Below are 15,000 nucleotides of genomic sequence, written 5' to 3'. Positions count from 1 at the left end.
CTTTTACTGCATTAAAGAAAAATTATCTGAATAAGCCATCAAGATTGGAATGTACAAAACACTATTTTTTCATAGATGTGAGTTTTGGGATTTCTATATTAATTTTTCTAAATTAATAATCTGGGAAAAGAGGGTTCCCTGCAATTACAAATTTCAAGGGCAATCATGGTATCTATAAGGTAATTATAAGGAGTTGAAAATGGTGATCTGGCACTCACGCCTTGTCGTGTTTCAGACAAAAATGAAAACTGTTGAGCTACTCTCTTTGACATTGCATGTACCATCTGACATTAAATCACTACTAAATTGAGGTTTTTTTTTAATTCACCCTTACCCGCAAAATCATTAAATATAAACTTTGTTTCAATCATTTCCTAAGCAACATAACGCAGTATGAACAAGTTGTTAACTCACCTTCCTCTTTGCATAATTTGTGGTATAAATTTTTTCCAGTGGGATCAAAAGCTTTTCGTAGCACTGAAAATGAAAAAGTTGTTTGATGACACAAAAATTATAATTATTGCACAGCAATGATTCTTCATCAGCAAGTGATTAAAACTGTAGTTTAAGCACAGCTGGCATTATCAATAGTTACCTGGAAAGTCTTCCTCCAGATCGGTATCATAATCAGAACTTGCCTCATGGTCCACGATATCTTGAAATGAAGGGGATGCTGATGTAGTTGTGTTTTGATTCTCATCTGTTTCTGGAAGGGACACCATGGTGGAGACAGATCCAGGAATAAGGGCGCTGGCATTGAACCCTGTGCGTCGACGAGGAAGATCTCTCACTCTGTTTAATGAGCTCCTTGCCCATGTTTGTGGAGTTAAAGAATTGCCTAATAATTTAGATAATTATAACAATTCTATAAATTAATGGAAACTTTCAGGCATGTAGATAAAAAATGAATAAGTAATCAACACATTAACTACAATTTCAAAAAAGCTTACAGACTGCAAGCTGCCTTTAAAAATAGCAACAATTGTCTTGATTCATTACATTAGTATACTTACCTCCACTGCCATTTAATTTTGGTTGATCAGCATTTGCTGATTTTGCATCAGTGTTTGTTGCTTGTCCTTGCTGTTCAGTGTTGTCCTCCCAAACAACTCTAGCTTTTGATGGCACTTTCTTTGATTTTTGTGAGCTCTTAACCCTGTTCTTACCCTTTTGAGGACTTTTCGATCTGTGTGTACGTAATAAAAGTAAAGCATTAACCATTCTTATAATAAGAATTACTTTATTTTCTTCAAACATTATACCAATCCTATTTCCTGTAAGAGTCTCCTGAATAGTTTTAAAGAACCATGAAATGCCTCCCATGATCTCCCAATCTCCTGAATAAAATAAAATTTGGATTTTTTCCTGTGAATAGGGCAAAGTCAAGTAAATGTTACCTCTATGAAGAAAGTACCCAGAGTTCCTTTTTGAGGATGTTGCATGTATTTTAGTGATTTTCTTTTCTTTAATTATCAGATCAAGTTTGCCAATTTTGCTGTCACTTTTGGATTTTGCAAGAGTCAGAGACAAAGTGGTCGATCAATAATTTGGGAAATCACTTGGTGTTTACTATATCTACAGACTGCAGGTGGTAAATTTATCAGATTTAGAATTATAACATAATCAAGATAATGATGCATCTTCTAGAACAATACTCTGCAACGGAAATCAACTGCAGTACCTGGAAATTTTGTTTCCACTTGCTGTTCTGTCATTACTGCTGTTGAATCCAAATGCAGAGCTTGGTCTGGACCCAGTGGACACAACATCAAAGTTACCATCCTTCTCATTATAAAGTCCCAGGGAAGTTTGAGGTCTTGATGTTGGTTTCACCGTCGAGGAAGTTTTAGCAGGTAATGGTGTTATTGCTCGGCGATATGCAGTCTTCTTTACTGCCTGTTTTTTAGGCAAAATAGTTGGCCTATCAACCTAGAAAACAGTACAAAATGACAAATTTTTACTTCAGCATAGTTTTAAACAAATATCAAGTATCTTATATGGTTGACACCCAGATGAACATTAAGATCAGATACTCAGATTCACAGGGGTTTCAATATCTTTTTCCATAAGTGGCTACCAGTGGTACTATAACTTAGGGCAGCTGGATGTTCAGAAAAGCCATCATAAGGAGAAACTTAAACATGAGAGACTGCTTGCAAGCTTACCAGACGGGGGCAAGAAATCCTATAGGCAGCCAAAGACCACCACTAACCAGCTTTTGTTGAAACTTCTCTTAAGATCAAGAGAGTAGGTAGGAGATGTTAATTTCCCACGCACAAGATTACTGTGTGGTGGATGTCCTCCCCTGGGGTAGGATGGGTGGGTGTTCACAGGGTCCCATTTAAACTAGCTATCTGCTAAACTGGGCTACCCGTTATAAATACTTGTAATACATACAGTGACATGGTGTATATGTCTAGGATCGGTTTTATCCTTTGAGACTTTTTTTTTCTTCTTGTTCAAACTCATTATCAAGAATTAACATTTTTAAAAACAAAGTAAAAGAAATGATCCTAAACCAAGGAAAAGACTTAGTGGTAGAAGTTACATTTCTCCCAAGGTGTGGAAGTTGGGAGTGGAAAAAAATTATGTTGGCCTGCACCCCAGGGGGGGTACTCGATATATTCCTGGGTGGGGAGGTGCGGCATGGCCCCTCATACCCTGACCCTGTTTAAGACAAATATCACTGATTTTCCTACCCTGTTTAAGACAGAGTTCCGATTTTTGATACTCTGTTTAAGACATTTAACGTTCCTGGTATCAATGCCAAAATCAACGGAATTCAATATTAATTAAAATTAGAGCTTGTGAAAATTTTGCTGTTTATCTTCCAAGAAAAGATATCCTGTTTAAGACAAAAATTGATAATTCGATACTCTGATTAAGACAAAAAATGATAAATTCGATACCCTGTTTAAGACAAAAATCTCGAAAAACATACCCTGGCTGGCCGCACATCCCCATTAAGCCCTTATAAGGGAGTACCGCCCCCCTGCCCCCCCCCCCCCGGGCCTGCACAGAGAGATCAAACCAGTGCCTAATACACTAAACCATACCATTAAGACAAGAAGAGGGTAAATTACAAAATGTGACTCAGAAAAAGATAAAGGGCATAAAATCTACAAAGAACACAAACAAAAATGCAGCTCATGGTAGCTAATCCCAAACACTTGAAAGATTTCAAGATCAGATTACAACTTTTCTGAGGCTAACACAATACCAGGATCACAATTTGTTAGGTCTATCACAGGGTTTAAACTAACCATTCCTTGGCTTATTGCTGATATATTTGCTTTCCAAACAGATCTTTTTAGGTTATTAAGTTCTCATGTTGTCGCTTGGTAAACAGAGGAAAAGATAGAGCCGGTGCCCCAACCAAAGTCACTGAGTCAAATCGAATACATTCAAACATTCAATATATTTACCGGGTAAGGAGATTTTTTTATCATTGTACAGATCATGTTTTTACATGACAAATAAGAACTCTCTTAATTTCGCAAGCTTTACTTGATATGCTTTTGCAAAGCATTTTTTAGAACAATTAAAAACCTATCGGGTAATTTAAATGCCATGATTAAGTTCCTTTAACTTATTACTTTGATAAGACGAAAAGCAGCTTCTTCTGTATCGAGACGAAAGGAATTTAAAGAATCGTTTATGATGCGGTTTTAATCCTGGTGAGAACAAAGCAGTGATTCAATTACTTCGGCTGTAAGCTTCATTAACTTTGAAAGTGAACATTAGAAGCGTCTTTTGACACTACGCTCAAATGATCTCCTAAACCATTTAGAAGAAGATGGGTAACCATCAAGAGGTCAGTTAATTACATTTTCAAGCGCCATTCTTTCTCTGTTAACAAAAGAGGGTTAATTCTTACCAATTTCGTCGCTGTGATCGTGTCTCCATGGCTTCCATGAGAATTTGTTTCATGAGATTTCACATATTTCGACGATTTCATGGTGAAAAGTGAAAAACATTGTTTGCCCTACCTTCTTGACGAAGGCTTTGGGGCATTTAAGGCGTCCAGCAAATAAATAACATTCCACTTAGTTATGAAAAACAAAACATAACTGCAGCGCGAGATAATCGGAATACTTTCCGCATCTCCACCAAGAGTTACAAACCTTCTGCTCTCAGCGTGTCTAGGTTGCTACGTATCCAAACCTAAGTAGGGTATGGTGGGTAATGTGGTAGAACGTATTTTTCTAGGCAAATCCATAGGATGAACAATAAACATCAGATTTTAATACAAATGTTTAAAAAATTTTTTATTTTTCTCACATAATGTTTGACATGAACGGCTAAGAAAGAAGAAGAACAACGTTACACCATTCTCGACGCCCACCCCGACGAGTTCTTCATCAGCCCCTTCCAGGCCTCACTAGTGGCTCCCCAGTGATTGAAAGCTTTCATATCATGGCGGTCTCGAAGTCTTCGCCATTCATTCTTCCTTTAGAGAGTGACGAGGGCCAAAAGCTACTGAAAGACAGTCATTTTAGCCATCTGCTTCCTTATTTCCGTAACCAGGTAAATTTTAAGTTCTGTGGTTTTTGTAGTGCAGCAATTTGTCTCAATGAAATTCTTGACAAGCGACAACCTGCAGCAAGTCTTCACCCCGACATTTCTGAACTTTCTTTACAAAAGCACAACAAAGAAACTTTGGAAGAAGATGATATTTTTGCGATTGGACTGGAAAGATCAATTTTTAGGAGAGATTACGTTTTAAAAGATGGAATTACCCTCGCAATGTTCGCAAAACTCTTTAGCAGTATCGGTCTTCGTGGTAGATTTTACTACGCCTACGATTCAACCTGCAACCAATATTCAACGATGACACAGTGTCCGGGGACTTTTTCAGTGGATGAATTTCGATCCTTGGTTCTAGAAAACTTAAAAAAACCAGGAACACATGTTGTTGTGAATTATCATTTTCTGACGTTCTTCCCAGCGGTGAATATGGGGCATTTCAGCCCGTTAGGTGGCTATCACTATGGGGAAGACATGTTTTTGTTGATGGATGTGTGGCCGAGCCATCCAGTTGGTTGGGTAAAGGCAGAGAAACTATTTGAGGCTATGATAGCAGAGGATAGATCTTCTCAGATGCCAAGAGGGTTTTGTATTATTGACTCTGGCTAATGATTAATTTGTAGAAAATATTTCGACAAAACGAACCACACGTGAATGTCACGCGATCGTAATAATTATTACGCAAATGATTGACCAAGATGGATAACACGATGGATAACAGAATTGTACAAGACCAAATGTTGAATTCTAATAAGAATGTCGCTTAAAATCATTAAAACTAAAAGAAATCAGTAAATAAATGAAGATCTTCATGAGAATTAATTGTTAGGTCCATCTTGCCTCAATCCAACCTTAAACAAGGACCCTGACTATAAAAGGGATAGCTCCTCCCCCGTCTTGTAACGCAATCTTTGCTTCCATGGCTAATCGAAGATGGCTGACTAATGGAAGGTGAAGGGGGAAAAAGAGATTTGTACACGAAGACCGATATCCTTGTCTTGTTTCAATTGATTTCCACTTGAAAATGTTTTTATTGACGATTAAAAAGGGACGAATGGAGAAATACTGATCTTCATTTGCAAAACTCAAAAAATTAGGCCATCGTAATTTGAATTTCGCGCTCCTAACGGCTCCTCCTATCGCGAGATGGTCGTACTGGCCCTCTGACTCCCCTCCGTTTGCGTCAACTTCTTGAGCCGTCGATATCATCGACTAGAGGATCTCAGTAGTGTGACATGCTCAGAGAGAGTGGTTTTCATGTATATATATGTACATTTGTGTAGATGTAAGTTAATGTGTGTACGTGTATGTTGCGACATAACTCATCTTCCACTTCGAATTGATCTATTTTACGGTTGCTACGGTCGCGCACTAACTAGTCTTTAGCTTTAAAATTGCATTTTATTTTGCCATGGCGGATTTTCCATCAAAAAATGCCAAAATAGCGGCGCGAGGTCTACGAGTCCGAGTCTACGAGTCCAGTTATACACTGGAGCTGGCGGTCGAGCCCGGAATGGAAGAGCAATTGGAAAGCGTGAAGACAAGAATTCAGTGGTTGAAGGAACACCTTCATTTAGCGAGTCGAACACCGATGGCAAATGTTATTTTGATGGAACGACTCTTAGACTTATTCGAATGGTCTGAACAAAGAGGTATGGTAAGTGAAAGTCACTCCTCTTTGTTTACATCTTGCTCGTTCGCTCAGGCTTCTCATCTCGCCAGCGACGCGGCCACCCAAACCGACATAAACGGGTCCAATTTTTTTATCGCACGTTTTGAGTTATGGGAAGAAAAAGCCTCAAAAAAGGAAAAAAAAATAGAGCGAAGCTCGAGAATAGGTCCCCTTGAAAAACATATAGTTTTCTAAGTATTTTGACTCGGCACTATATAGGATATTTTTTGCCTGAACATTTTAGACGCGCGTTGCAACGAGAAGCCTATTTCACTAGCTACTTATGAAAAAGTCGAGGTTTTCAATAGTTCTTGAGGCCCGTTCAGGCAATATAGCCGATGATAGTTTGTTTTCCATCGGATTTCAGTCAACCAGACATGTTTCCAATCCGTGACCGAAATTATTTTATATGAGCACCCACGGGATTCGTATTTCAACACCACATATTCCGTTGGAGAAACTGCGCGCGATTCAAATAAAAATTCTATCCAACGTGATCTCTTGTTTAATTGCAGAGGAGTTCTTGTATAAGTGTCACATGAAATCCCGTAGACAAAACGTCGAAGAAACTAACCACTTTATTACAACAATACAAAACCGGTATGAGAAGAGGATTTTTGTGAAAGATAATAAAGGTCATAAAAGCTAGTCCTCACCGCTAGCCCTCTGACCGTTTGCCTTCCTTACAGAAATGACATCGCAAGCGGGTGTACATTCCGTGGAGCCAACTGAGTGGAGCCGATCATCTTTTCTTTGCCGTAAACGAAAATGGCAAAATTCGTAGAAGTTTGAGATATGCACTGGCTGCAAGTGACCTTTCGGTTACAATAGTTTTGCCGATATCGCACGGTCACGGACTGGTTGATGTCGACAGTTCGGTGTCAGGGGTGAAATGACTGACGGCTTGCCCAGGGCAAGTGTCCTTTTATAGTCAGGGTCCTTGTTTAAACAAGGACCCTGACTATAAAAGGACACTTGCCCTGGGCAAGCCGTCAGTCATTTCACCCCTGACACCGAACTGTCGACATCAACCAGTCCGTGACCGTGCGATATCGGCAAAACTATTGTAACCGAAAGGTCACTTGCAGCCAGTGCATATCTCAAACTTCTACGAATTTTGCCATTTTCGTTTACGGCAAAGAAAAGATGATCGGCTCCACTCAGTTGGCTCCACGGAATGTACACCCGCTTGCGATGTCATTTCTGTAAGGAAGGCAAACGGTCAGAGGGCTAGCGGTGAGGACTAGCTTTTATGACCTTTATTATCTTTCACAAAAATCCTCTTCTCATACCGGTTTTGTATTGTTGTAATAAAGTGGTTAGTTTCTTCGACGTTTTGTCTACGGGATTTCATGTGACACTTATACAAGAACTCCTCTGCAATTAAACAAGAGATCACGTTGGATAGAATTTTTATTTGAATCGCGCGCAGTTTCTCCAACGGAATATGTGGTGTTGAAATACGAATCCCGTGGGTGCTCATATAAAATAATTTCGGTCACGGATTGGAAACATGTCTGGTTGACTGAAATCCGATGGAAAACAAACTATCATCGGCTATATTGCCTGAACGGGCCTCAAGAACTATTGAAAACCTCGACTTTTTCATAAGTAGCTAGTGAAATAGGCTTCTCGTTGCAACGCGCGTCTAAAATGTTCAGGCAAAAAATATCCTATATAGTGCCGAGTCAAAATACTTAGAAAACTATATGTTTTTCAAGGGGACCTATTCTCGAGCTTCGCTCTATTTTTTTTTCCTTTTTTGAGGCTTTTTCTTCCCATAACTCAAAACGTGCGATAAAAAAATTGGACCCGTTTATGTCGGTTTGGGTGGCCGCGTCGCTGGCGAGATGAGAAGCCTGAGCGAACGAGCAAGATGTAAACAAAGAGGAGTGACTTTCACTTACCATACCTCTTTGTTCAGACCATTCGAATAAGTCTAAGAGTCGTTCCATCAAAATAACATTTGCCATCGGTGTTCGACTCGCTAAATGAAGGTGTTCCTTCAACCACTGAATTCTTGTCTTCACGCTTTCCAATTGCTCTTCCATTCCGGGCTCGACCGCCAGCTCCAGTGTATAACTGGACTCGTAGACTCGGACTCGTAGACCTCGCGCCGCTATTTTGGCATTTTTTGATGGAAAATCCGCCATGGCAAAATAAAATGCAATTTTAAAGCTAAAGACTAGTTAGTGCGCGACCGTAGCAACCGTAAAATAGATCAATTCGAAGTGGAAGATGAGTTATGTCGCAACATACACGTACACACATTAACTTACATCTACACAAATGTACATATATATACATGAAAACCACTCTCTCTGAGCATGTCACACTACTGAGATCCTCTAGTCGATGATATCGACGGCTCAAGAAGTTGACGCAAACGGAGGGGAGTCAGAGGGCCAGTACGACCATCTCGCGATAGGAGGAGCCGTTAGGAGCGCGAAATTCAAATTACGATGGCCTAATTTTTTGAGTTTTGCAAATGAAGATCAGTATTTCTCCATTCGTCCCTTTTTAATCGTCAATAAAAACATTTTCAAGTGGAAATCAATTGAAACAAGACAAGGATATCGGTCTTCGTGTACAAATCTCTTTTTCCCCCTTCACCTTCCATTAGTCAGCCATCTTCGATTAGCCATGGAAGCAAAGATTGCGTTACAAGACGGGGGAGGAGCTATCCCTTTTATAGTCAGGGTCCTTGTTTAAGCACTTGCAGCCAAGGGGAATACCCCATGAGTTACTTTCCTATATTGCTCACATGATGTGTGCAACCCAGCAAGGCAGTACTTTCAATACTTCTTAAGTACATTAGTATATCCATATTCATACAATTTTCTAAAAACAGTACAGTGTTGTACAGAGATATTTATGTTAAAATGTGTAAACTGGAGAGCTGAGCCCCACAAATTCCTGCTACTTCATAAGGAGCCAACTTATGTGAGGTGCAAATAAAACAATTGTAATTCTTGCAGTTTTTTTTTTTGTTTGTTTTTGTTTTTTGTGCATACTGTTCAAACTTTTGAAACCTTGATATGCCAAACTCAAATCAAAGTCTTTGTTGGTTTCTGAGTTGTACAGTATTGATGTTCTGGATTTTTTTTAATTAAGATCCGGATAGTTTACACTTTAGAATCCACCAGTTCACCATCTGTGCTTGGTAGTCCAATCGAAAATTTTGAGTTTATGTTGGCCAATAATAATTTCAGTTGCCGGATAATATCATTCCTCCAAGTGAATTGTGTTTGTTTTTTTTGTTTTTTATCATTATTTTGTAAGTCGCCCTTGTGGATGACTAATGATTTCGATGTAACCATTTAAATTAAAACATTGAATTGGTGAAAATTCAGAAAGTCAAATAATTTATTAGAAGGCTGAAATTTTCTAAAGAAACTGTGGTGCTGCGTCAGTGGGGGTAATAAGGTAATTTGGAATATCAACTAAGTTGAAATTGTAAATTGGCCACCGTAAAGAGTTAAAAAGCTGACGTTTCGAGCGTTAGCCCTTCGTCAGAGCGAAAGACGCTCTGACGAAGGGCTAACGCTCGAAACGTCAGCTTTTTTATTCGCTACGGTGGTCAATTTACAATCTCAACTTAGTTGATACAACCAAATTACCAAATAGTTTGTTTACTCGTACGACTTGTTTTGTTTACTTGTATTTCAATAGTTAATTTAAAGCTCGGACTTTGCACCATAATATAGCTGCCTCACCTGAATTATTTCAAGTGCTCTGATTGGACAAACGACGAACGGATCAGAGCGCGGTCAAGGTTCCTATTTATAAGCCCTTATTTGATTGGCCGATAGAGATCAGGCCACAGTGACACAGTCAGGTTATAAAATGCTACGAAATTTGTCATTGCCTCTTCAATTCAGGAGCAGCGAGCATTACAGCGAAGGATCAGAGGAAACTCATCCCAATTTCTTACGTAACAAAGTGAAAGAGGTTTTTGGGAGAAAAGTAATCTTGTCGAGAAGCTCTTTGAACTTCGCGGGAATTTAACCCTAATTTGCATTGAATATTGCCCCAAGACTTCCCGATAATTAATTTTATAACCTGATCTACTACGTATATAAACACTTCACCGTTGTTCTTGATCTTCTGTGGAGTGCGTTAGATGGCTGAGCTACGACGAAGACGACCAAACATGAGTGAAGTCAAATTCGTAGACAAGGAGTACGACGAAAATAGTGGCATTATGAGCGAAATTACTGAAACTACTGATGAGGTGGTAGAAAAAACAGAAGGACTCGGAGAAGACGAAAGCTTGCTAACATTAGAATCCCAAACGGCAGACAAAACGTCATTAGAATTAGCCAGTGTCGACGTAACAGTCGAAAGTAAGGGGACCGAAAATGAAGAAGAGAGTGTAAGCAGTGAAGAAGCCGATACTTTTGATGAAGAGGACCCAGAGAAAGTAACGTTGATTGAAAAAAGCGAGGCAACACGGGACGACGTTAGCGCGGAAGTGGATGGGGAGGACGACAAAGAAGAAGATGACGACGATAACATTGAAGACGAGACTGTCACATGTTCCCTCCTTGGTCTCGAACAAGCAAAGGTAATTCCTTTCTTTTTTTTTCTTTAAAAAATTAAGCATCGATTTACTGTGTTAACTGAACTTTCTCAAGGGATTAGTGTTGCGCCTCGTGTTTTAGCCATTTTGAAATCACTTTACGTAACACAAAAGAAGTACAGCTGATGAACAGATTGTCTCTAAATGACGCAAACTTTCGCGAAATATTACAATGTAACATTTCAGGCGGCACAACATGTAACAGTATGGGAGATTTTTTTCTGACCAACGAAATTCTGAGTTAAAAGTGAACTGAGTTGCTTAGAAAGAACCACGAGGTCGGCGTCTTCGAACTCCTTTTTCATGAAAAATTTATATTTTCGCCGGTCAAAAGTATACAGCAAGTATTCAACTTCATGCAAAAATATCTGACAATCTAAACTATTGTGCCAAATTTCAGCGCGGCAGCCTCTTTTTCCCTCTTCTCCCAATTTTTAAAAGAGTCGTGAGTTGTTGGGGACGACCGGCAGTAACACGAGAACTTTAATTATTTTCCGGCAAAAAGCCTCGTGCGGTGTCGAAGGTTCTTGTTGTGCAGTAGAGTACCACGACTGAAATAATTGGTTACCAGAACTTGCTTCCAAATGACTAAATTTTACTGAGAAGGCTAACAACTGTTAAGCATTTCACTCGTACGGGTTAGTTTTAATGTAATCAACCTTCAAATAAATTATGCCGATTTCTTTTTGATGATATTAACCTATCTTAAGAGGAGATATTCTACCAGCTAACCCTCTTTGGTCATCACAGTGGAAGCCGTTTCCTTCTGTGAGGGTAGCTTGAACTAAAAGATTTTGTACAGGGTGAGGCCAGCCCAAAACACTTCAAATTTCTAGCTGTTTGTTAGAAAGTGATAATGAGTCATATGTTCTACTTCCACCCTGCATTTTTTAAGCAGTTATTTACTAAACTCATTTCAGTAAGTTCCCTTGAGGTATAGTTGATACTTGTGGTTCCCCAAATCAACTAGCAGAAAGGGATGTGAATTATGGGTTGGGAAAATACATAGTTACATTGATGTAAAAGATGTGAGTGTGAAAAAATGTTATTTTTTATAAAATTTTCAGAATGTGACTGATCAACCAAAGTTTCAATTAACTCCCCTCCCAAGCTCTACCTGAAATGAAAATAGGATAAAAAGTATCTCAATCCCTGCTAAGTGTGAAGTATGATGGGCAAAATTCAGGTCAGATGACAGAGATAAGGTACTCAACAACCAAGCAAGTGCCACTTTTTTCAACTGAAAATCACAGTGGATACTGTAGCAATAAAGAATTTTTTCCAGCCAATAACAATAGGGAGATGTCTGAAATGAAGGCTAGGAAAGCATTACAGAATATTTCAGCTATGAAACAATTGTACCCTAGAACTTGAATTAATTAATTGCAGTTGAAAGAAAACAGAGCCATTGTGTTTGACCAAAACTTCTCCTCAGCTTAAGACAATGCATGAACAATTACAGTGATATCCAGTTTAATAAGAACCACAATACTTGAGAGTTTTAAACACAGCAGCATTTCTGTAAGTTTAACCTATAAATAATTTTGCCAAGCATAAACATGGTACAGATTATGTAACTCAACACCTATGGAGATCCTTTTTATTATTCATGAGGACCCTTTGGTATCCATTAAAGAAAAATCTTGTCAGGAGATTTTATGCTATAACCCAAGATCAAGCTCTTCACAAATTTTGCAATTTTTGGTTTTCTCTTTGCAGTTAATACTTGGGGAAAAGGGAGCTTTTGTTCCTTCAAGTATGAACTGTTTGAGGGGCTTTTCCTGAAATTCAATAACCCTTGGCATTTTCAATACCTGCTATGTTTGAAGAGAAGCTAAAAATAATGCAAATTAAAGTTAATTAATTAATTATTAGCTGGTAGCATCTCTATGCAAACTATGCTTGCTTGGTTAGTCTTGTATATGCTATACATTTGGTGTTTCTGGAACAGAAAGAGAAGCTCTTCAAGAAGATACTGCATGTACCAGTTCTGTTCTGCACTTTTGCTTGGGCAAATCCAAAGTCTCAATTAACTTACCATTATCATCGAAAAAAAAAATTATTTTTTGTGAAAGCAGTTATTCTCTGATCACATGATGGCAAAACCCATCATAACTGGTTTGTTCATCAACCATTTCCTTTTTTTGTCATATAGACATATAAGAATTTGGTAGATGTGACAGTCTTTAAATCAATTATTCTTATTTGTCTTCACTGTTTTTTTTGTTGTTGTTGTTGAAATTGTAGTGAGCAAATTAATTGAAGCTCTTATGCCCAAGTTTACATATTTACTCAGTAGATGGTTTTGTCTCAAGTTAGTTAAGGTTTTTTATTTAAGGAGGTTTTTCATGAGTTTTACTCTACCTGCTAAAGAAATTTAAGGGGATTGTGTCATTGATAACAGAATTTTTTTATACACATTTTCAGGTGTTCATTGTCAAGGGAGAGGAAAATTTACATGTTATGTTCCAGACTGTTAAAGGAAATGTACAGGATACAGCAGTCAGGATAAAAGGAAACGTGCATGACGCAGCTGAGAAAATGCATGATAATATGCACGAAGCAGCTGAGAAAGTGCATGTGATGATAAAGTCCACAAAAGATAATATGTCTGATGCTGCTGAAAGAGTTCAAGAGATACTGAAAACTGCAAAGGACAATGTTCAAGAAAGCATGCATGAAGCTGCTGATAAAGCAGAGAGGATCTCAAAGAAGGCAATTGAGTTGGCTCGCTCAGGGTGGTATCTTCTTGCACATATTGAACTTCCAGAATGGCTGCGTGACAATGACTTTCTCTCACATCATCACCGACCACCAATGCCATCATTCAGATCTTGCTTTAAGAGCATCTTTAAAGTTCACAGTGAAACTGGAAATATTTGGACCCATTTGATTGGTTTTGTTGCATTTATTTGTATCACATTCTACATGTTTCTTCGACCCATCACCAGCACCAATCCATTCCCAAAAGACTGGCAAGAGAAGCTAGTGTTTGGGGCATTCTTCACAGGTGCAATCTTGTGTCTAGGGTTCTCATGGATATTCCACACAGTGTACTGTCATTCTATCACAGTTTCCAAGATATTTAGCAGGTAATCTGATTTAAAAAGATATTGTAAACAAGTTGCATCTACTGGTAACAGATGCTTTTGAATCCATAATTTCTTCATTGTGAAGACTTAATGATGGCACATAACTACTATGTAATAATTTGAATAAAGGCTGATAGTTTTGAAAGAAACTGTTTGGGGCTGCTTCGGTGGGAGTAACGAAATAATTTGGATATATCAACAAAGTTGAAATGGTAAATTGGCCACCATAACGATTACAAAAGCTGACGTTTCGAGCATTAGCCCTTCGTCGGAGCGAATAGAGGAATTGTGGGTTGTGTGTGCTTTTAAAGGCAGAAAATGGAGCTACGTCATTGGTGGGAACATGGCAACGAGAAAAACATGAATAAATTAGTGGAATGAAAAGCTTTCGTTGTACACACAACCCACAATTGCTCTATTCGCTCCGACGAAGGGCTAACGCTCGAAACGTCAGCTTTTGTAATCGTTACGGTGGCCAATTTACCATTTCCACTTTGTTGATATATCCAAATTATTAAGTAGTAATTTGTCCACAAAGGATAAGAGTAGAATGGGTCTGACCTTCATTTAACATTTTGTCTGCAAAACTGGAGCTTTAGTAGGTAAAGTTGCTTTGATAAAGCTGTTTTGTTGTCAGCTCCTTTTCCTCTTTCATGAAAACCCCTGGGGTGTATCATTTGTCTATTAGTAGCATGGTGGTCTTCACAAGGGTCTAATAGTATGTTTGATAAACAGGTTGGGGTGGAATATATTGATTTGAATTTTTCTCATTCTTGGATTGATTGTTCAAAAACCAATTTATACCTGTAGCTAATCCTGGCTTTGTTTCCTTCAGCTCTGTCTTAAACAGAGATGATACATCATTATAAAATTCCTAATGAGCAGTACTGCTCATTTAGCTTGACTAACTGTTGATTTTTTTTTTTTTCTTTTTTTGTAAGGCTTGACTATTCAGGAATAGCTTTGTTGATCATGGGTTCATTCATTCCTCCACTTTATTATGGGTTCTACTGCTCAAGAATTCTGAAGATTATCTACATGTCCCTGATCCTTACATTGGGAATCTTATGCATAATTGTGTCTTTGTGGAGCAAGTTCAGCACACCAAAATACAGAGGTCTTCGAGC

At 38.5% G+C, this 15,000-nt stretch overlaps 3 protein-coding genes across 3 annotated transcripts in view; 2 read left to right on the top strand and 1 right to left on the bottom strand.

Annotated features, from left to right (window-relative positions):
- The window catches only part of LOC111339143 (uncharacterized), a 22,034-nt gene extending 17,893 nt beyond the window's left edge, over positions 1–4,141 (bottom strand). The window contains exons 1-5 of the mRNA XM_022945731.2: positions 3,878–4,141; positions 1,682–1,929; positions 1,014–1,186; positions 596–838; positions 415–477 (exon numbers count right to left, since the gene is read on the bottom strand). Coding sequence (XP_022801466.2) covers positions 415–477; positions 596–838; positions 1,014–1,186; positions 1,682–1,929; positions 3,878–3,958 — 808 coding nt within the window. The 5' untranslated portion in view covers positions 3,959–4,141. The remainder of the gene's footprint in view (positions 1–414; positions 478–595; positions 839–1,013; positions 1,187–1,681; positions 1,930–3,877) is intronic.
- LOC111339147 (uncharacterized) lies at positions 3,560–5,590 on the top strand. The gene is made up of 2 exons (XM_022945736.2): positions 3,560–3,814; positions 4,307–5,590. Exon 2 carries the CDS (start codon positions 4,417–4,419, stop codon positions 5,134–5,136), a length of 720 nt encoding a protein of 239 aa, XP_022801471.1. The 5' UTR covers positions 3,560–3,814; positions 4,307–4,416; the 3' UTR covers positions 5,137–5,590.
- Positions 5,591–10,060: 4,470 nt separating this feature from the next.
- Positions 10,061–15,000, top strand: part of LOC111339149 (adiponectin receptor protein 1) — a 7,595-nt gene continuing 2,655 nt past the window's right edge. Inside the window, exons 1-3 of the mRNA XM_022945739.2 lie at positions 10,061–10,766; positions 13,209–13,873; positions 14,815–15,000. The exon at positions 14,815–15,000 is cut by the window's right edge and continues 2 nt beyond it. Of these exons, the coding sequence (XP_022801474.2) occupies positions 10,323–10,766; positions 13,209–13,873; positions 14,815–15,000 (1,295 nt within the window). The 5' untranslated portion in view covers positions 10,061–10,322. The remainder of the gene's footprint in view (positions 10,767–13,208; positions 13,874–14,814) is intronic.

Source organism: Stylophora pistillata, chromosome 10 (assembly GCF_964205215.1).
Source record: "Stylophora pistillata chromosome 10, jaStyPist1.2, whole genome shotgun sequence".
Lineage (NCBI taxonomy): Eukaryota > Metazoa > Cnidaria > Anthozoa > Scleractinia > Pocilloporidae > Stylophora > Stylophora pistillata.
This window is presented reverse-complemented; position numbering and strand designations above follow the sequence as displayed.